Source organism: Mobula hypostoma, chromosome 10 (genome assembly GCF_963921235.1).
Source record: "Mobula hypostoma chromosome 10, sMobHyp1.1, whole genome shotgun sequence".
NCBI classification, from domain to species: domain Eukaryota; kingdom Metazoa; phylum Chordata; class Chondrichthyes; order Myliobatiformes; family Myliobatidae; genus Mobula; species Mobula hypostoma.
This window is the reverse complement of record NC_086106.1, coordinates 32,507,502-32,530,672: the sequence shown is the minus strand read 5'-3', so window position 1 is coordinate 32,530,672 and position 23,171 is coordinate 32,507,502. Positions and strand designations below refer to the sequence as shown.

General features: G+C 45.4%; 2 protein-coding genes across 2 annotated transcripts in view; one reads left to right on the top strand and one right to left on the bottom strand.

Moving 5' to 3' along the window:
* The window catches only part of LOC134352488 (zinc finger protein 436-like), a 43,343-nt gene that overhangs the window by 4,629 nt on the left and 15,543 nt on the right, over nucleotides 1-23,171 (bottom strand). The window contains exon 3 of the mRNA XM_063059761.1: nucleotides 19,729-20,102. Coding sequence (XP_062915831.1) covers nucleotides 19,729-20,102 — 374 coding nt within the window. The remainder of the gene's footprint in view (nucleotides 1-19,728; nucleotides 20,103-23,171) is intronic.
* On the top strand, nucleotides 18,222-23,115 carry LOC134352811 (zinc finger protein 586-like). Its single transcript, XM_063060298.1, has 2 exons — nucleotides 18,222-18,361; nucleotides 19,162-23,115. The coding sequence occupies exon 2, from the start codon at nucleotides 19,681-19,683 to the stop codon at nucleotides 20,344-20,346; it is 666 nt and encodes a 221-aa protein (XP_062916368.1). The 5' UTR covers nucleotides 18,222-18,361; nucleotides 19,162-19,680; the 3' UTR covers nucleotides 20,347-23,115.

Below are 23,171 nucleotides of genomic sequence, written 5' to 3'. Positions count from 1 at the left end.
GTTTTATTGCTATTTATTATTTATGGTGCAACTGTAACAAAAACCAATTTCCCCTGGGATCAATAAAGTATGACTATGACTATAGAACAGAGAGGAGGAGGAATTTCTTTAGCTAGAGGGTGGTGAATCTGTAGAATTTGTTAGTGAATATTGTTTCCTTTCAGATTTTAACGTTCATGAATTCAATTTGTAAATCTAATAATCTGCAGTTTATAAGCTATAATAATTGGTAATTATCATGTGAGTGGAAACCAGGCTGCTTTCAGTTCACATTGATTTACGGTGAGAAGGGAAAGGTTTAAACAGGTCCTGAGGGGTGGGTAACATTTCATGCAGAGTAGTGAGTATACGGAACGAGCTGATAGAGGAATTGGTTGAGGCAGGTACAATGGTATTATTTAAGAAACACAGAGAGGTACACGGAGGCGTGGGGTCTCAGAGAGAAATGTGCCACCTGCAGAAAATTGGGACTAGCAAGGTAGATGACATGGTCAGCATGGACTCATTGGGCCCAAGGGCCTGTACACATGTTGTATTGCTCTATGGCTCTATAACTTATTGCCACAGGCCAATTCACTGAGTCTATTTAAAGCGGAGGTTGATATGTTTGATATTAATGAGGACATCAAAGGTTTCAAGGATAAACGAGGACAATGAGGTTGATTGGCTCCTTTACTGAGCCAATTTCAGTGATGTTGTTTCTACTGTGATTCAGGTCTCTGCAACCCACTATCTAATTCACTATTCTATAGATTTAAATGCAAGCACTAATGTCTGCATTTAAATGATTAATTTTACTGCTGCTTGGTGACACAAACACCTTTGCTATTTGCTCTCATCCCACGGTTCATTCCCACACCAGCAGACCCAGGTCTGTAGATCCCAGTGCTGCTCCAGAAATCTAAAACTCACCCACGAGACCCATTCCTCAACACCCCACCCCCCCATACTTCTAAACTCCAATGAGTACAGACCCAGGGCCATCAAATGCTCCTCATACGCTAACCCTTTCATTCCCGGTATCACTCAAATATTCAAAGCAGTTTTACTGTGAAGCTCCTCTCAACACTCTCGATGTCAGCACATCCTTTCTTAGACGATGGCTCAAAGCTGCTCACAATACTCTGTGGGGTCTGATCAATGCCTTAAAAAGCTTCACCATTACATCCTCGTTTTTTTATTCCAATCCTCTTGAAATTAATGCAAATTATTACATTTGCCTTCCTCACCATCGACTCAACTTGCTAGTTAACCTTTAGGACTCCCAAGTCCCTTTGCACCTCTGGATGTGCTCCCTGTTTAGAAAATAGACCATCCCTTTACTGTACACTGTATTTCATCGGTCACTTCTTTGCCCATTCCACTAATCAGTCCAAGTGCTTCTGCAGACCCCCTGCTTCCTCAACACTACCTGCACCTCCACTTATCTTTGTATTCTCTACAAACTTGGCCACAAAGCCATCAATCACAGACATCCCACCCTGCAAAAACTCATTTCAGGGAGGTAGCACCACCACCCCTGCAATCCCATATCCACACCGCGCCCCCCCACCCCGGTCAACCTCCAAGGGTGTATGTATGCAGGATATTTGATTATGGAAGAACACAACAATTTATTTGATCACATATTGAAACTATTTACACACACACACATATATATACATACACATGCTATGCTAATGAACGAATGACACCTGTTAAACTCACACAACACACATAAAAATTGCTGGTGGAACACAGCAGGCCAGGCAGCATCTATAGGAAGAGCTACAGTTGACATTTCGGGCCAAGACCCTTCGTCAGGCCTAACTGAAAGAAGAGATAGTAAAGAGATTTGAAAGTGGGAAGGGGAGGGGGAGATCAGAAAGAATGTTAAACTCACCTCAACACGTCTTTTACAGTCTTAACCCACCATGGACAATAGAAAAGTCACTGTTACAAGCAGTGCAGCGAGCAACACTGTCATTATTTTGGACCCCCATTAGGCAGGGGTACTCTTTAGTGTAGTCTGGGGTGAAGTACGTTTTATATTTTCTTTTTTTGGAACACTCTGCCATGGCGCTGCAAGACACTAAGCTGAACTGATGGACAATGAAAGAGAGAGAGGAGTCGACTGTAAAGCCCGTTGTGACGAGAATACACATAAATTATGATGTTTGCTGGCCTGGGACAGCACCAGTGGCATCAGCAGTTGGTCTGCCACCTGTCCTCAGGGGAGGGAGAGATAAGGAACACAATGAGGCAGCATTTGGAGATGTTAATGAAGGAGCCATCAGTCTGGGTATTGTCAAGATTGGCTCCCCCTTTGAACCCTGAACTGTTGAAGTGATGGACAGGCGATCTGGAGCTGTGTAATGAAGGGACGGGAGAGAGAGTATTGGAAAATGTAAACGCATACATTGTATTTTCTATGTATTACAGTATTTACAATATTTACTCAACAGTATTTCAGTATTCACTCAAATGCACACATTATATTTTCTATATTTACTATGTAACCACTGCTCGCTGAATAGAGGGTATTCACTATGTAGCCATGACTTTTGACCTAATCACTATTAATTCATGAACAGAACTAGAATGAAACCAAGTAGGAAGACAACGGTGGCGAGTAAGGTAATGAAATATGTGGCAGTATGTCAAAACAAGACCAATTAAGAAATAACTGTGGTTAGGGATGAGGGGACACCTGGTCTAAAAAGTAAACTAGGACATGATTAAATTGGGGAGTAAAACAATAGTGGAAGGTCGAGAGCGGATGTATTGATGATATGTGATCACAGGCCGTCTGGATATGATAATGTAGCTAAGATAGGAGATTGCTATAAAAAATGCTGTGTACAAGCCTCGATGGGCAGTCAGCTACTAGCTTTCTGATTGTCTCAGCTCTGATTTGCAAATTAAAGTTTAAAATGTCGAAGGATTTTCTGCGTCTCCTTGTTGTTTGTAAGAAACGAGTAACCACTACAAGAGCTGTCTGGAGCGGCTCCCCCTTTGAACCCTGAACTGTTTGAAGTGATGGACAGGTGATACCCCAGCAAGGGGATAAAAAGGGACAGGTTCGCTAAGGCAGGACACACACGACACTCGAGGTAACGAGACCCTGGAAGCGGTGCGTCTCTCACGAGTCGGTGGGAAGTACCGGGCCACAAACGCACAGGGTGGAAAGGTACGATCAGCAGGAACCCGGTGTGTGTCCGCCCTTGCTTGGGTGCCAGGTTCACTGCAGAGGATCGACCGCATCTGGAGGAGGGGTCACAGTCGGTGACCTCAGGTGACATCACAAAGGACTCGCCCCGAAAGCTGCTTGTGAGCAATATCGCCGGTCTGTGAGTGGAAGCCGTTCTGAACGATCAGTCGTTCCAGTTCTCTCTCTCTCTCTCCCCCTACGTTGTCCATCGCCATGGCAACGATTACTGCAAACTGAACTAAATTGAACTGGACTTTGTGTCACTTTGAAATTGGTCATTTACCCCTAGACAACGATAGAGCTTGATTGATCCTGTTATCTTAATTCTGTGCACATGTGTGTTTATCATTGCTGAACTGTTGCATTTATTATCCTTTCGATTACTGTGTTGCTTCTTTCTTTAATAAAACTTTCTTAGTTCCAGTAATCCAGACTCTAACTGAGTGATCCATTTCTGCTGGTTTGGCAACCCAGTTACGGGGTACGTAACACCACCCACAGAGAAAACTGATAGGTCTACTTAGCACAAAGAGAGATCAATCAGGATTTCTCTCTCTCTCTCTCTCTCTCTAATTTCTGCAATTATGTCATCCTAATCATTGACTAGAACATGAAAAGAAGTGGGCCCAATACCAGCCCTTGCAGAACACCACTAGTCACCAGCAGCCAACCAGAAAAGGTCCCCTTCTTTGCCTCCTGCCAGTCACCCAATCTTCTATCCATGCTAGTATCTTTACTGTAATATGATGGGCTCGTCTTTTTTTTTTTAGCAGGCTCATCTTGTCAAAAGTTTTATGAAAATCAAACTAAATAACATCCAGACTCTCCTTTGTCTATCCTGCCTGTTATTTCCTCAAGGAATTCCAACAGATTTGTCACAGGTTTCTGTAAACAATACTATAAAGTCAGCTGGGAATGAAATGGTTAATGTATGAGGGACATGTGATGATTCTGGGCCTGTAGTCATTGGAGTTGAGAAGAATGGGGATGTGGGGATCTCATCGAAACTAATCAAATATTGAAAGGCCTAGATAGAATGGATGTGGAGAAAATGCTTCCTAAATTTGTTGAGTGTAGGACCAGAGGACGTAGCTTCAGAATAAAGGGATGTCCATCTGTAACAGAGATGAGTAATTTCTTTAGCTCCCCTTCTCCAAGAGACTTCATGATTGGCACAGTTCAGCAGGTGATCGTCCTGAGAGAACACAGTCCCTGATTGATGGCTTACTGTCGGGTGGACACGGTTTCAGCTGTTCACTCCATTAGTGTTTCTGTACACCTGCCTTACTTGGATTTTGCTTTTGTAGATGAAGTTTAAATATCCCATGATTTTATTACTTAATTTATTTAACAAAAGAGTGGTTTTTCAAGGGTTCATTAATCCTACACCCGAGAGAGGTCATTGAAAAAGCGTGACTATACTTTGTGTTGAGATTCGTGCTTTGCCTGTGTGCCAAATGGTTTAGAACTGAACTTAGCTTAAAATATAAAATGGCGATCCGCTCCAGGAGAGTTACAGAACATGACTTACAGGTTTCCGGTACCCAGCTCCCTTTATGTTAATTCCCACCACGTGCTCTATTTCTCGATCCACCCTCTCCCCCTCAACCTGCCTTCAAATCACCAGAATGGCGATGTTCCTACCCAGAATGCACAGTGCATCAAAAGGTGGCCTATGTACAGTTACTGGCCACAAGTGCGCAGGTGCGAAGGGCTTCTTGGCGGTGATGTAAGATTTCAGATGCTGGAATCTGGAGTGAAAGGGGCCGGAGGAGCTCAGCAACGGGTCAGGATTGAGAATACAGAGGGGAAAGAGCCAATAGAACGGGCTGGGCTGAGGGGTGGAACCGGGTGAGAGAAGGCAGCAATGGAACCAGATAAGGGAGGAATGAATGGGTCGGTGAAGCTAGTAGCAAAGGGGGTGTTAAGTGGGAATGGGGCTGGCGGGTGATGGGGGAAACCGATAGGGATCTTTTTTAAAGAGGGAAGAGGGAACTGGGTTTTCTCACATTGATACCTGTCCAGCAAGCCTACAGGTACTGCAAAGCAACTGAAATTTTCAGTTCCAAGAGGGGCAGAAAAATAGTGTGGATGCTGAAAATCTGAAACAAAGCGAATATGTTTTTGGATATGATCCCATGATCCGCTCCCTTCTCCTTCTCCAGTGTGGTATCCCTTTTGCCAATCACCTGTCCAGCTCTTAGATCCATCCCTCCCCTCCTGTCTTCTCCTATCATTTCTGCTCTCCCCCCCCCCACACTTGCAAATCTCTTACTAGCTCTTCCTTCAGTTAGTCCTGACGAAGGGTCTCGGCCTGAAATGTCGACTGTACCTCTTCCTAGAGATGCTGCCTGGCCTGCTGCGTTCCACCATCTTTTTTTGTGTGTGTTGCTTGAATTTCCAGCATCTGCAGATTTCCTCGTGTCTGTTTTTGGAAATGCTGAGCCGTTTATATACTCTATACAGAGACAGGGCATTTCACCCACTGGGTCTGTGCTGACCATCATCTACACGGATCCGACTCACTTCAATATCCCCAGATTCAACCGCTGTCTACACGCTCGAGGCAATCTACCCATCCTACTGTACTCCTGTCAGTTCCCGCAGATTCCACCACTAGAGGCAATCTACAGTGACCAATTAACCTACCAGCCTATTGTTGATCCTGCCGTCTTGTTGATGTGAGCATTACCGTTTGTTTTAGTCAGCTTTACCTTGAGACATTCCCACAATAATTTTTGTTTTAGAGATGGGACATTTAACAACGGTACGGTAGTGAGCTGGTTAGCACAACAATTTACAGTACCAGTGACCTGGGTCCAATTCGCACTGCTGCCTGTACATTCTCCCCATGACCAAGTGGGTTTCCTCCCACACTCAAGAAGACAAACTGGACCTGGGTTAATTGGTCATTGTAAATTTTCCCGTGATTGGGCTGGTATTAAATTGGGGGAATGCTGGGCAGCCTGGCTCCAAGGGCTGATTCTGCACTGTATTTCAGTAAATGAATAGAGAACCATCATTTAAAAAGCTGCTGGTTTCTTATTCATCTTATAAGGCTGATTTATATCAAAGCTCAAAAGTTCGAAGTAAAAATTATTATCAGAGTACATACATGTCACCACATACAACCCTGAGATTCTTTAACTGCAGACATAATCTATCGAACAGTTACTTTAAACATCAGGAACTGTTAACTGTAAATGCGAGTATAAATACAAACCAAAAATTAACAAGTAGGAAACAACAAGATAATAGTCCTAAAACAAGTGTAGCTATCCCCTTTTGTTTAGGAGTCTGATGGTTGAGGGGTAGTAACTGTTCTTGAACCTGGTGGTGTGAGTCCTGAGGCTCCTGTACCTTCTACCTGATGGCAGCAGCGAGAAAAGAGCACGGCCTGGGTGGTGAGGATCTTTGATGAGGGTGTGGCTGCTTCATGCAGATGTGCTCAATAGTTGGGAGAACTTTACCCGTGATGTACTGGGCCAAATCCACGGCCTTTCATAGGGTTTTCCACTCAAAGGCATTGGTGTCCCCATACTAGGCCGTAGCGCATCCAGTCAGCACACTTTCCACCACACATCTATAGAAGTTCGCCAAGGTTTCTGATGATCTGCTGAATCTCTGCAGAATCCTGAGCAAGTGGAGGCACTGTCGTGCTTTCTTCACAATAATGTTTATATGATGGGTCCAGGACAGGTCCTCTGCGATAATGACACACAGGAATTTAAAGTTACTGACCCTCTCCACCTCTGATCCTCTGATTACTGACTCATGGACCTCTGGTTTTCCTCTCCTGGTCTACCATCAGTTCCTTGGTCTTATTGACATTGTGTGAGAGAATATTGTTATTACACCACTCGGCCAAGTGTTCAACCTTCCCCCTCCCACCCACCTCCCCCCGTATGCGGATTCATCACAAGCCTTGATACAGCCCACGACAGTGGTGTCATCAGCAAACTTGAATCTGGTGTTGGAGCTGTACTTAGTCACACAGTCAGAGGTGTTAGCAATGTTGTGTTCTTTGGAATGTACCGCTTATTTTTACTCATTTGACCTGGTGCCTCAGACATGCTCTTTTCTCCTTCCTCCTCATTCTGGGGCTTGCCGCTATTGTCCTTCTATCTATCTCCAGTCCCAGGCAGAGGACTTGCTGTTCCTCCTTTGTCCACAGCAGTTCCTTGCCTTGTTTCAGATCATCCTTCATATTCCTGAATGATTAATTTCCCTCTGCTGTTCTGTCGCTCTGGCTGTTGCCAGGCTGCCATTACCTTGTCTCTACCTCCTTTTTAGCCTCTGACTGTTTTCCCAGCATTCTTTGAAGAACCTTGAGTTTATCTGCTCGTAAAGATGGAAATACTTTGTTACTTACATTCACGAGATGGAGCCACGGTAACATAGCGGCCAGCACACCACTGTAACAGTTCAGGGGCTTCGGCATTCCAGCCATTCTGTAAGGAGTTTGTACGTTCTCCCTGTAGAATGTGTGGGTCTTATAGACAATAGACAATAGGTGCAGGAGTAGGCCAATCGGCCCTTCGAGCCAGCACCGCCATTCACTGTGATCATGGCTGATCATCCACAATCAGTACCCCTTTCCTGCCTTCTCCCCATATCCCTTGACTCCACTATCATTAAGAGCTCTATCTAACTCTTTCTTGAAAGAATCCAGAGAATTGGCCTCCACTGCCTTCTGAGGCAGAGCAGTCCACAGAACCACAACCCTCTGTGTGAAAAAGTTTTTCCTCAACTCCATTCTAAATGGTCTACCCCTTATTCTTAAAATGTGACCTCTGGTTCTGGACTCCCCTAACATCGGGAACATGTTTCCTGCCTCTAGCATGTCCAATCCCTTAATAATCTTATATGTTTCAATCAGATCCCTTCTCATCCTTCTAAATTCCAGTGTATACAAGCCCAGTCGCTCCAATCTTTCAACATATGACAGTCCCACCATCCCGGGAATTAACCCCGTGAACCTACGCTGCACTCCCTCAATAGCTAGCGTGTCCTTCCTCAAATTTGGAGACCCAAACTGTACACAATACTCCAGGTGTGGTCTCACCAGGGCCCTGTACAACTGCAGAAGGACCTCTTTGCTCCTATACTCAACTCCCCTTGTTATGAAGGCCAACATGCCATTAGCTTTCTTCACTGCCTGCTGTACCTGCATGCTTACTTTCAGTGACTGATGAACAAGGACGCCTAGATCTTGTTATACTTCCCCTTTTCCTAACTTGACACCATTCAGATAGTAATCTGCCTTCCTGTTCTTGCCACCAAAGTGGAAGACCTCACATTTATCCACATTAAACTCATCTGCCATGCATCTCACATCAAAGTTGCTGGTGAACGCAGCAGGCCAGGCAGCATCTCTAGGAAGAGGTACAGTCAACGTTTCAGGCCGAGACCCTTCGTCAGGACCAGCAACTTTGATGTGTGTTGCTTGAAATTCCAGCATCTGCAGAATTCCTCGTGTCTGCCATGCATCTGCCCACTCACCCAACCTGTCCAAGTCACCCTGCATTCTAATAACATCCTCCTCACATTTCACACTGCCATCCAGCTTTGTGTCATCTGCAAATTTGCTAATGTTACTTTTAATCCCTTCATCTAAATCATTATTGTATATTGTAAATAGCTGTGGTCCCAGCACCAAGCCTTGCGGTACCCCACTAGTCACTGCCTGCCATTCTGAAAAGGACCCATTAATCCCTACTCTTTGTTTCCTGTCTGCCAACAAATATTCTATCCATGTCAGTACCCTACCCCCAATACTATTTGCTCTAATTTTGCCCACTAACCTCCTACGTGGGACCTTATCAAAGGCTTTCTGAAAGTCCAGGTACACTACATCCACTGGCTTTCCCATGTTCATTTTCATAGTTATATTCTCAAAAAATTCCAGAAGATTAGTCAAGCATGATTCCCCCTTCGTAAATCCAAGCTGATTCTGACCTATCCTGCTACTGCTATCCAAATATGCCGCTATTTCATCTGTTATAATGGACTCCAGCATCTTCCCCACCACTGATGTCAGGCTAACTGGTCTATAATTGCCTGTTTTCTCTCTCCCTCCTTTCTTAAAAAGTGGGACAACATTAGCTACCCTCCAGTCCTCAGGAACTGATCCTGAATCTACAGAACATTGGAAAATAATTACCAATGTGTCCACGATTTCCAGAGCCACCTCCTTAAGTACCCTGGGATGCAGACCATCAGGGCCTGGGGATTTATCAGCCTTCAGTCCCATCTCTTTATCCAACACCATTTTCTGCCTGTTTTCCTTCAGTTCCTCTGTTACCCTAGGTCCTCTGGCCACTATTACATCTGGGAGATTCTTTGTGCCTTCCCTAGTGAAGACAATCCAAAGTACCTGTTCAGCTCATCTGCCATTTCCTTGTTCCCCATAATAAATTCACCCGTTTCTGTCTTCAAGGGCCCAACTTTGGTCTTAACTAATTTTTTCCTCTTCACATACCTGAAGAAGCTTTTACTATCCTCTTTTATATTCTTGGCTAGCTTACCTTCGTACCTCATCTTTTCCCCCCGTATTGCCTTTTTAGTTATCTTCTGATGCTCCTAAAAGTCTCCCAATCCTCTGGCTTCCCACTCATCCTTGCTATGTTATACTTCCTCTCTTTTATTTTTATACTGTCCTTGACCTCCCTTGTCATCCACGGTTGCCCCTTACTCCCCTTAGAATCTTTATTCCTCTTTGGAATGAACTGATCCTGCATTTTCTGTATTTTTCCCAGAAGTACCTGCCAATGTTGTTCCACTGTCATCCCTGCTAGGGTATCTTTCCAGTCAACTTTGGCCAGCTCCTCCCTCATGGCTCCCCAGTCCCCTTTGTTCAACTGCAATACTGACACTTCCGATTTTCCCTTCTCCCTCTCAAATTGTATTTGAAAACTTATCATATTATGGTCACTACCTCCTAATGGCTTCTTTACCTCGAGTTCCCTTATCAAATCCGGTTCATTACACAACACTAAATCCGGAATTGCCTTCTCCCTGGTAGGTTCCAGTACAAGCTACTCTCGGAATCCATCTCAGAGGCACTCCACAAACTCCCTTTCTTGGGGTCCAGTACCAACCTGATTTTCCCAGTCTACCTGCATGTTGAAATCCCCCATAACAACCGTAGAATTATCTTTGCGACATGCCAATTTTAAATCTTGATTTAACTTGCACCCTATATCCAGGCTACTGTTTGGGGGCCTGTAGATAACTCCCACCAGGGTCTTTTTGCCTTTACAGTTTCTCAGTTCTATCCATACTGACTCTACATCTCCTGATTCTATGTCCCCTCTCGCAAGTGACTGAATTTCATTCCTCACCAACAGAACCACCCCATACCCTCTGCCCACCTGTCTGTCCTTTTGATAGGATGTATATCCCTGAATATTTATTTTCCAGCCCTGGTCGTCTTACAGCCATGTCTCTGTTATTCCTACAACATGATACTTGCCAATTTCCAACTGAGCCTCAAACTCATCCACCTTATTTCTTATACTCTGTGCATTCATATATAATACTTCTAATCCATTTAAAGTAATACTTTTACTCCCCTCACCTTTCACATCGATTCCTATTGCACTTGGCCATTCTCTCCGAACCCTTCGTGAGCTTTCTGCCCCTTTAATTCTGTGTCTTTCTGAACTTTTCTTATTCTGTCTTCCCCTTTAACTCCATTCTTATATTTCCAGTTCATCCCCTCCTCCCCACTACTTAGTTTAAACACACCCGTGCAGAGGTGGCAAACCTGCCTGCCAGAATGCCGGTCCCCTGTCTGTTAAGGTGCAACCCATCCCTTCTGTACAATTCATCCTTACCCCAAAACAGATCCCAGTGGTCCAAGAATCTAAATCCCTGCTTCCCGCACCAGCTCCTCAGCCACACGTTCTGAACCCCTATCTCCCTGTTCCTGCCCTCACCAGCACAAGGAACTGGAAGCAAATCCGATAACCACCCTGGAGTCCTGCTTTTCAGCCTTCTTCCAAGTTCTCTGAAGTCACGCTGCAAAATTTCTCTCCTCTTCTTCCCGACGTCATTTGTGTCGACATGCACCACCACTTCCGGCTGTTCACCTTCTCCCTTCAGGATTCCCTGCAATAGGTCCGTGATGTCCTGGATCCTGGCACCAGGGAGGCAACACACCATCCTTAAATCCCACCTGTTGCCGCAGAAACCCCTTTCTGTACCTCTCACTATGGAGTCCCCTACTACCACGGCTCTGCCTGACGTCTGTCTCCTCGGCTTTGTTTCAGCGCCAATTGTTGACTCGCAGACCCGTCCACCTCTCAGACTGGCACTGTCTTCTGTCCCGACAGCTTCCAAGAGGGAGAACCTGTTTACGAGAGGCACATCTCCCGGGGTCTCCTGTACTCCAAGCATCCATCCCTTCCTCATCATCGCCCTCCCCGACTTCTCTCTTCTGGTATCTTTGGTGTAACGATCTCGCTGCAGGTCCTGTCTGGAAAAATCTCTGTTTCCCGGATGAACCTGAGGTCATCCAGTTGCCTCTCCAGTTCCTCAACACGGTCCTTTCGGAGCTGAACCAGGACACACTTTCCACATTTGTAGCAGCCAGAGGCACCATCAACGTCCCTGACCTCCCACATCATGCAAGCAGCACACTGAATCAGTTGACCTGTCATTTCTTCACCACTTCTCACCCTCTCCAACTGTGGCGTAGTCTCCTCCCTCAGCCTCCTCGCCGAAGACTCCTGAGCCAAATACTCGCACTTTTCTCACAAGGCACTTCCCAGACAAGGCAGCTCCCCTAGAGCGAGCCTTGATTATATTGGCTGATATTTTGACTAATTTGTTTTACTTGTCGCACTTCGGCCGACCTCGAACATTTAGTAAATCTTCACTGGGTTTCTGGTTTGCAGCCACAGTCCAAAGACCTACTAGTTGGTAGGTTAATTGGTCATTGTAAATTGTCCCGTGGTTAGTGTTGTCAGGGGCTGCTGGGGCAGCGTGCCCTGGAGGGCCTACTTTGTGCTAAATCACTAAATTTAAAAAAAACTATTGCATCAAGTATCTCCATCTTTCAAAACCTTATGAGGCAGATCCTCATCTTATTGGAGGGAGGGGGTGAATATTGGTACGTTACCATTATTTTCTCTGATTCTTTTCTTTTAAACTAGTGCCTTTTCTCCCCAGCATTTACCCTTAGAATCATAGAATAATACACGTCCTTTGGCCCAAATCCACGCCAACCGTAGTGCCTACCCATCTTGTACTAAATTCCTGCATTCAGCCCAAATCCCTCTAACCCTCGACCATAGATGTACAGTACCAATCCAAGTGCTTCTTAAACGATACAATCATACCTGCCTCAGCTACTTCCTCTGACAGTTTCTTCGATATACCCATCACTGTGCATATGAAAACATTTACCCTCTCATCCTAGATCTATGCCCCCTAATCTTGAACTAGTCAAATGTTACCATCCACCTTATCTGTGCCCCTCGTGATTTTATCAGCCTCTATAACTGGGGTCCATGTCATTAAAAAGGTTGGTGAACCCCTGCCCTACAAGGTCACCCTTCATTCAGTTGTGCTCCAAGGAATAAAAACCTAACCTGGCCAACATCTCTCTGTAGCTCGGGCCTCTAGCCCAGGCAACATCCTCTTTCGGGACTCTGCAGTTCACCTTCCCTATATTATTTGTTTACTGTGTTATTTGCACGATTTGTCCTCTTGCACTGCGGACTTTGTTGCGTGTAGTTTTTTGTGGATTCTGTTGTGTTTCCAGTTCCCACAAGAAGATGAATCTCAAGGTCGTACATGGTTGTTAAATACCGTACTTTGATCATAAACTTACTTTCAACTTTAACTCTTTTCCAGTTTAACCACATCTTTTCTGATCAAAATTGAGGATCTTTCAGTAGAACTGGAAACGATAATAGGAGGTTTGACTGAAGCCTTGATTGTCATCTTTCAATATTTCAGGTTCCGGAACTTGCACACCCGGATTCTCCATGATGGCTACTCATCCCAAAACTTCTCTTTGTCCATGCTGTCTCAAGCCAACTTTAGACTCTTGTCCTTGGTAAGAATCTTCATGCTTCGTAACTTGGAAGGAGAAAGAGCAGAATCCTTTCCAGACTATAAGGGGTTCTGTTCCTGAGGCCTGTTCCTTAACCAAGATTGCAAGTGTGGCAGCCTGGCAATATATTGCGTAAGGTGCAGTTAAACCAGGACTCAACCATTTGGAATTTTCTGCAAGATGCTAATGATATTACTGCGGACTGAATTCCCACTTGGCAGAACCCTTCTGTAAGCCAGGAAATCAATGTACCTGCTCCCAAACCCTTGTCATCTGTATGGGCTGATTGTATGTTAGATACGTGTGTCATGACCAAAGGGAAAAAATGGCTGGAGTTGCCTAGCGCTTTAGTGCTAGGGTGTTATTATGTGTGTCAAAAATCAAACTTACAAAAATTAGTGAAAATAGTGAAAACTGCCAATATTTACAAAAAGATATCTACCAGAAAACATAACAATAGCTCTGTACTTTGTCCAGTGTGAACTTCTGATTTCTCAGCTCAGGGCAATCAGCTCGTTTTTTTTTTGCACACACTACAACATATGATCGTTAATTACCAAAGTTAACTGAAGACTATACGTGAATTAGAATATGACACACCCCACAAATGTCATTACAATCATTACAAAATAAACTGAAATATCCACATAAACTACAGTATGCAAATAAGATATACACGTTTACACATGAATACCCACTACTGGAGAAATGGAATTTTTCAGCACGTATGGTTGGGAAGGCACCATAAAGCCAGACCGAGCACATCGGTACATTCTCTATGAGAATGTACGGTGAAGACACAGAAGTACGCACACTTGGCGCAATGACAACAGAATGACAAGGCGGTGTCTGTGTTTGAGTGAACGGGGTGTGGAAGGAGTGTGTTTACCGAGTGCTCTCTGTCACACCACAAGTTGGGCAGTTGTAACCGGAGGGAGGACCTGTATCACTATTTAGGGAGAGGGAGGAGCAGAACACGTCACCATAAATTATTTGTATTGATATCATTTGAAGGAAGAATGCTGCATAAAAAGTAGAGACAGGACATAAGAAATAATAGGAGGGGTGAGCATGTTCAGTATGGGCTCGATGATGGACATGGATGACAGGAAAATTACATCAGACCACTTTGTTAATGTTGGAAAAGAGACAAGACTAAACCAGTGGGAATGGAGTTTTGGGATTTCATAAGGCCCTTGAGAAAGTGCCATCATTAAACAACATTTGGGATTGGGGGTGTTTCTGTGGAATGAGTACAAGTTAACAGGCAGAAAACAGGGATTGGTGGAACAGGGATGGGTCCAATGAAATGAGAAAAGGTACGGCACCTAAATGATTATTCCCCTGAGAGCCGGTGTTAACTCGATAGGCAGATTTGTCTTCTATATGTTGTTATGATGGAGAAATGCACTCATGCCAAGAGGATGTCCAGGCTGCCAATGTCTTCCTTGGACACTGTAGAGAGATTTAACTGAGATATATAACATTTTTGGAGACCCAGATAGGGTAAAAAGTCCTGCTTCCCTCTGCAGAGATATCAATAGAGTCGCAGAATCATAGAGCAACACAATTGGCCCAATTGCTTCATATTGCAACATTTTCACAAGTGTGGTGAACACCTTATTCACCGCCCTGTCTACCTGTGATGCTGCTCTCAACCAGCTCCTACATTACACTCCCGAGTGCCCTACCATTCACAGTGCAAGTTCTAATGCTGGTCTGACTTTCTAAAATGTAACACCTACGCTCATTTGCATTGAAATATTTTTGCTAATTCCATAGCTCATCAAGATTCCCTTGTAATCTACAATAACCACCTTCACTATCAACAACACGTCCTAATTTTATATCATCTGCAAACTTGCTGATCAAGCCTTGTACATTCACATGGAAATAATTTCGTTACATAATGAATAACAAGGGTTCCAACACTGATCCCTGTGGCTCGCCATTCCAGTCATCACTCTCCACACAGAGCAACAACCTCCAACCAGCACTCCGAGCCCATGATGAAGGCACATAAGTAGCTCTCGCTGGATTCCATGGGACCCAACCTTCCAGACCAGGCTGCAGTGGGATCCTGTCAAAGGCCTTACTAAACTTAAAATAGACAGCATCCACTACCCTTCCCTCATCTACCTTTTTGGTTACCTCTTCAAAAAAAATTCATCAAGCACAACTTTCCATACGCAAAGCCTAAACAGGCTCCATGTACCTAAATGCTGTTAGATCATGTTTCTCAGAAATCCCTCCAGTAATTTGCCCACTAGTGACAGCAGGCTGAGAGGCCTGTACCTTCCTATCTTGTTCTTGCTACCCAACAGAAGAACATCAGCCACCTTTGTATGGGAACTTCACCAATGGCTAACAATGAAGCAATTTCTTGTCTGGCTTCTCACAAAGTCTGAGGATGCACACTATCAGGTCCAGGGATTTATCCACACTGCAAACACCTCCTCCCTGGTAATATGTCCTCCAAAACATCACCACATTACCTCTTGAGCAACCACAATTTTCTTCTCAGTGAATATCAAGGAGATATATTTGTTGAAAATCCCGCCCGTCTCATGTGGCTAGAAACATAGATGACTGGAGGAACCTATTTTCTCCCTGGCTACCTTTAACCCTACATAGAGCTACAGAACCTCCTGGCATTTTGGTTTACCTTACCTGCCAGATCCATCTCGTGCCCTCTCACCAAAACAAGAGTGCAAGCTGACTGCTACTTTCAGTATTTGCCCTGTGTCGTTCCCTAAGAGACGGTCCAGTATTGCACCCTCCCAACTCAGGAAACTTTGCTGGAGACACCTGACAAATCCCACCCTCCAGGCACTCATTCTCAGGAAAGTCCAGTCAAAACCGGGGAAATGTCTATCTCCTACTAATACAACACTATTATTCTTTCAACAATGAGCAATTTCTCTACATCTGTGCTCCTTGTGTTCTTACTGAGTATCGGAGGTCTCTATAATACAACCCCACTAGAGTGACCGTCTCCTCTCTTTAAAGTTCTATCCATAAGGCCCCCCCGGACAATTCTATAAGAATGTCAGCTGTAAGTACTGCTGTACAACACACCCACAGAATGTTGGAGGAACTTAGCTGGTCAAGCAGTACATGAAGGAAAAGAACAGTCAACAGTTTGGGTGTCAGCTCGAATTGTCAGCTGTTCATTTCCCTCCACACATACTACCTGACCGGCTAGGTTCCTACAGCATTTGGTGTGCTTTGCTCCAGCTGTCGAGCATCTGCAGAATCACTGGTGTCTGAGTATGACTGTTACGTCTTATCAAAAACATCCCTCCTCACCCCCCTCACTCACTGGCCTCTGCCTCTGACATGCCAGAAGCATCTGTATTCTGTAATATTGAGCTGCCAATCCAGCTGCACTTTCAGCTTTCACAGCCAATCCACGCCCTGAGTTCATCGGATTTACCTGTTAAACCTTGGTGCAATGAAATTACTGTAGTTTAACTGAGTATTTCCTTCCCTGCCCCATCTGTCCTGACTGCTAAACTCACTCTTGCTTTATCCCCTGACTTGCTCCTCCTCAGAGTCCCATCCTCCAGCTACTCTACTTTAAACCCTACCATGTTGCATTAGCAACTTTCCTTGCAAGGGTATTGGTCCCTCTCTAGATCAAGTGCATTCCTTCCCTCTTGTAGACTGCTTATACCCCAGAGAAGATCTGAATAGTCCAAGAACCTCAATCCCTGCCTCCTGAACCAGCTTCCCAGGCAGCAGTTCATCTGGCCTGTGCTTCTACTTCTGACCTTACTAGCAAGGAGTCATCCGGAGGTCACTGCTCCTCCATCTAACCTCCTGCACTCATTCTGCAGAACCTCATCCCCTGTTCCACCTGTGTTGTAAGTTCATTGAGAGAGCATGAGAGGGGAGTTGAGGAAAGATTCATGCTTTGAGTCCTGAGTGGGACCTACAAAACAATGTGAAAAATGCAAAACTCCGTGCAGCATTTAAAAATTAGCTGTGGAGCACTAAACTACAACTAAAACTCAGGCACAATTAACCATGTCCATCTTAACCATAAACAATACGAGAGCGTATTGCAAGCACTCAGCTGGTCAAGCAGCATAAATCAACTTTTCAGACAAAGAGCTGGACATTAGAATTGGAAAATTGAGGGGCAGGATTGGAGGGAACACAGGCAGATGAAAGATGGGTGCAAACTGAAGTTGCCAAGGTGTTTTTTTAACAAAACTGCTAGGTTAGAGATAGAAGAGGGGAAAAATAAACAGAAAGGTTCCATGTAAAATCAAAGTCGAGTTTGTTGTCACATTCATTTTCGTACACCTAGGCACTGGTGCAATGAAAATCATTTGCAGTAGCATCACGGACACATAGCATCAAATACAAAACATTTAGAAGCATAAACGTTGCAACGTATAGTATACATTTTACTGCAACTGTGAGCAGAGAGGAGAAAAAAACCCACCTGAACGACTGTTTGCAGTTGTTAAATCTCTGATTTTGGCAGTGACTTACAGGACCTGTCCATATTGCTTGGACGTAACCGTGTCCTGTGAACCTATTATTGATGATTACTCAAACCTGAGCCTCTTTGAAAGGTCAAAGGCAAAGAGGTCAGCCGAGGTTAGGAAGCCCCGCCCACTCCACGGCCAGCTAAGGCGTCGCGCATGCGTCGTCCTACCCACACTACAAAGTTCTCTCTGGTATTTTCGTGGACGGTTATTTGGAGTTGCCAACGACGCAATTATTCACCACTAGCCCCTCAGTATTAATACGAGGGTTAATCGTTTTAAAGAATACTTTCCAAACCTCTCAACTGGCGATGCAGGATTCGATCACTCTCAACTGGCCAGCTGCAGCCCTTCTGCGGATGATGGACGTGCGTCCTGACCAATAACTACGGGGATAGCTTCCGGCGCCTTCTCGATCGTTCACCAATCACAGGGCACGGAAAGTCTTGACTTCCTGCCGCTGGGTGGACCTTCCGGCGTTGATCCGGTGTCCTTTGTCCGGTTGCAGAGATTATAAACAAAATCAAATCGAAGTTTCTTGAATGTGTAAATATAAAGTTTCTGGAGGGAAGTGTTGGTTGTGATTTTGCAGCAAACGTGCTAATCTTTGTGAGTATTGGTATGAATTTAAATATTCTGTGCGAGGAGGGCGGTGGGGTGCAGTCAGTCGAGTTTGCGGGGTAGGCCGAGGACCAGATTCTGAGCGGGGGTCTGGGTGAAGTTGGAGATTCGGTCCCGCAACCAGCAGGAAGGATCCAGTGACGGGGATGTGAGATGGTTACCATCCTGAAAGGCGAAAAGGGGAGCCATTCAACACCGAGGAGTGGTTGGAATTGACCAATGCAGAATGGAGGGGAGATTTCCATCATGGGACCACATTGCGTTATGTACGTACTCCATCTGAGGGGTGGGGGATCTTATTAAACCTACTGGATACTGAGAGCGGATGTGGGGAGGAAGTTCCATTAGGTGGAGAGTGTAGAAGCAGAGCGCACAGCCTCAGAATAGGATGTCGCTTTAGGATAGAATTTCTTCAGTCAGAAGGAAGTAAATCTTGTACTTATTGCCACAGAGGGCTGTGGAAAGCCAAGTTACTAAGGAAGAGATTGATTGGTAATGGGTTAAGAGTTATGGGGAGAAGGCAGGAGAATGGGGTCGGAAAAATATCCAGTGTGATTGAATGGTGGAACAGACTCAGGCTAAAAAACCTAATTCTGCTCTGCTATCTTATGGTCAGGAGTAGAATAGGCTCCCAGTGGTGAAGATATGGCTAGAATGTGTTTAAACAGGTGGAATGGGGCCCATTCCTGAAGTGGGACAGCAAAGGGTGCAAAAATGTCCGTTAAAGGATTGTTCTGAATTTTTATCCTGTAATATAAAGTGACCATTTGTGTAAACTCCTTTAATAGGACTGTAGAAGTGGATTTGCAAAGGTGGGATCGCAAAGTTAGCATTTTATTAGGAGTCACTCGACTCATCGGGATCTGTGGATTACCAGCCTCTCAACGTGCAAAGAAAATTGTTTGTCTGTGCAATCGATGGGAAAACGTTTCAGAGATTACCCAGACTGAGCCCTGCTCAGAGTGAGAATTTCCAGGTGCAGTAACTGTGGAATAAACTTCAGCCAGTAACGCAACCTGAAAGGTTTTCGCCCCATTCACGGCGCAGGGAGGCTGCAAGAGTGTCGTATTTGTCGAAAGGGATTCAGCCATTCTTCCAGACTGGAGAAATTCCGGGAACAACTCTGCAGCACGGAGAGACCCTGCAAGTGCGGGGACTGTGGGAAACGCTTCAATTACCCATCTCAGCTGGAAACTCACCGGCGCACTCACACCGGGGAGAGGCCATTCCCATGCTGTGTGTGTGGAAAGCGTTTCACGCTGTCTTCCTCCTTGCTGACACACCAGAGCGTACACAGTGGGGATACCATGTTTGAGTGCTGTGTGTGCAGGAAGGGGTTCAAACATGCCTCGCACCTCTTCCAGCACCAGTACACACACACTGATGAGAGACCGTTCCACTGCCCCGACTGTGGCAAGGGATTCAAGAACTCCAGCGATCTGAAGGTCCACCGGCGAATCCACGTGGGGGACAGGCCCTTTGGCTGCTCCCACTGCGGCCGAAGGTTCAGCCAGTCGTCCAACCTGCTGCGGCACCAGCGGGTCCACACCATGGAGCGGCCGTTCACCTGCTCCGTTTGCAGCCGTAGCTTTGCCCAGTCCTCGAACCTGCTCACCCACCTGCGTGTCCACACCGGCGAACGGCCCTTCGCCTGCATCGAGTGTGGCCGGGGCTTCTCCCGCTACTCCAACCTCATCAACCACCAGCGCGTCCACACCGACGAGAGACCCTACCGGTGTGACAGCTGCAGCAAGAGCTTTAAGAGGTCAGAGGACCTGCTGAGGCACCAGCGGGTGCACACGGACGAGCGCCCCTTCCGCTGCCCGCTCTGCACCAAGAGATTCCGCCACTCCTCCTCCCTGGTGAAGCACCGGCAGGTCCACACCGGGGAACGCCCTTTCACCTGCTCCAGGTGCGGGAAGGGCTTTGCCTACTCCTCCAGCCTACTGAGGCATCAGCGGGTCCACGTGTGACTCCATTAGCCACCCTGTCTATCCCTACCGCCAGTGTAGCGAGGGTGGTAGAACTGCCTGGCAGTGCCCAAGGTCCAGATTTGGTCACAGCCCTTGGTATGGAGTTAGCCCTGTGGCTGGATGTGTGTTCCACCACCCCTCACCCCCAATGTTCTACAGATGTGCTGGTGGATAGGTTAATTGTCCAGTGCAAATTGCCCTGTCATGTTGGTTAATCTGGGGTAGAGTTGATGGGAACGTGAGAATAATTTTTTTTTAAATACAATTAATACAATACTGGTATGTAAATGGGTGGTTGATTGTGAGCACGGACTCATTGGGACAAAGGGCCTGTTTTCCTGCTTAACGGATCTGTGATGGGTTCAGTAAATGAGGCCCTCGTGGGCTGCTGACAGAACATTCCCCTCCGCTGCCTGTTGAGGAAAACGTAGCTGGTCCATTCATACCCTCTGTCTGATTGACCCATTCAACGGGAACAGCCTGTGGGGTCTGGCAGGGGTCTCGATGCTGGTAACGGACACTGTCAATAGCCAATACAGTCTGACCATAAAAATGTAAATTAAAACTATCCTCTCTAAATATCAATCACTCCTTTGGGTTGGACCTCACGGTGGTGCGTCATTAACCAGTGTTGGAATCACGGGTCCTGCTCATTCCTGGTGGAGGGTCTCGGCCCAAAGTGTTGACTGCTTCTTCTGCTCCGTGGAAGCTGCCTGACCTGCTGAGCTCCTCCAGCATTTTATGTGTGTTGTGCTGGATTTGCAGGAATCTCAGGCCATGCTCTTTGAAATTATGCATTTCAAGAAGGTTTCTTCATTTTTTTCTAAAATATATTTATTTTGCATTCTTAATCAAAGTCTCTGTCCCAGGAGTCAAATTGGTCAACCTTCAATGCACTCTATGCACTGTGCACACGCCTTTTCTTGGATCAGGAAATCAGACACAATAGACGGGACTCCCAAACTCATCCCATTGCAGTAAAGAGCCAAAACCATTTTCTTCCAGTATTAAGTTTGAATAAGTCATATACAAGGGCATCTAGGTTATTCTAAGCAACAGCACTTTTCAGGATCTTAGCATTTAAAAATACTCTACTTTTCTTCCTTTCCAGTCTTGATAAAGCGTCTTAGCCCAAAAATGTCATCTGTTTATTCCTCTCCATAGACACTAGTTGATTCGCTGTGTTCCCCCCAGCAGTTTATATTTGTTACACTATCTTTCCTTGTTTCCTGCCAAAGAGGATTAGCTGAAACGTTTCTGCATTGAGCACCACCTATCATTTCCATGCCACCAGCCCATGAAATGTTTGCATCCTCCTGTGTTCCACACTCCAGCTCCGAGCTTTATACCACTGGATGGATAATAGTGACCACACCCTCCCCCAATCCAAATGGTTAAAGTGGATTGTGAACAGTGGGTAAACATCACAGATTCCAATGTGAAAATTACTTCTTTATTCCCTTTCTGTTATTGGCCATTAACCAATCCGGAATATTAACGTTAACAAATTTCATGTCATGTGCCGGTGATAAGAAACCTGATTCTGCTATTGGCGAATCGATCCAGAGGACAAGTGAGAAACTGCAAACTACCTTCCCTTCATTCTAGAGCCAGCCTCAGGGTTTCAGGTGAACAGTCTTTAAGATGAGTGGTTTTAGCTCAGTGACCCAGTCATAGAGCACTGCAACGGGCCTTTCTGCCCATCTAGTCTCTGCCAAACTATTCTGCCAAGTCCCATCAACCTACAACTGGACCAGAGGCCTCATCCTCTTCCCCTCCATTTACTTAGCCACATCTGGCTTACTTGTTGAACTTGAACCTGCATCAGATCCACCCCCTCCCCCCACGTTCCACTGGCAGCTCGATCCACACTCTCACCACCCTCTAGAGTTAAGGAGTATCCCCTCAGGTTCCCCTTAAATATTTCACCTTTCACTCTTAACCTATAGCTCTGGACTTGCCCAACTTCAGTAGAAAAAGCCTGGTTGTATTTATCCTATTTATACCCCTCTTAATTTTGTATACCTCTATCAAATCTCCGGTCAGTCTATGTTCTCTGGAGGAGTTCTATTCTTCAACCTTTCTGTATAATTCAGAACCTCAAGTCCTGGCAACATCCCTGTACATTGAGCTCTGCACTCTTTCAATCTTACTGATACCCTTTCTGTAATCAGGTGACCAGAACTGCACAGATTAGGCCTCACCAATGTCTTGTACAACTTCAGCACAAAATGAGAACGTACAAATGACATTTCCTTCACTGTGAAACCAGTCTCTGTCATTAAGGTGAATGCACTCGTCTGACGATGAGTGTGTTTAGCTTCTAAAAATACGCTGGCAGGCTAAATGGCCCAGTCGCGGCTAAAACTGAGTCGTATCGTTTACCGGACTGACTCCTGAGAAAAGACACTCCTGACTGTCATGGCAGGAGATTATAATGTGAATGATGCCTGCATGGAAAGGAAATGGCATGTTGGCATTTTTGAGGGCAAGTGTAAAGATGACTGACTGCATTCGTATAGATCTTTGAGACCGGGCAGTTCAGCTGTCTACCTTGGGGTACACTTAGTGAAGGAGGGGTGCAGTAAAGATTCACTGGACTAGTTCCAAAGTTTGCTGTGTGATCAGAAGGTGTGTAAACTAGGCTTGTATTGCAGTGACATACTTGCTTGCTGTGAGTCTGTGATGCTGCAATAAGCAAGTCTTCCAGTCTATCTGTACATACATGTAATTGTGCAGATGAAAATAAACTCAACTTTGACTTTGAATTAAGTATCTCATTGAAACTTACAAATTTCCCACAGGGTCAACAGGCTGGGTGGCCA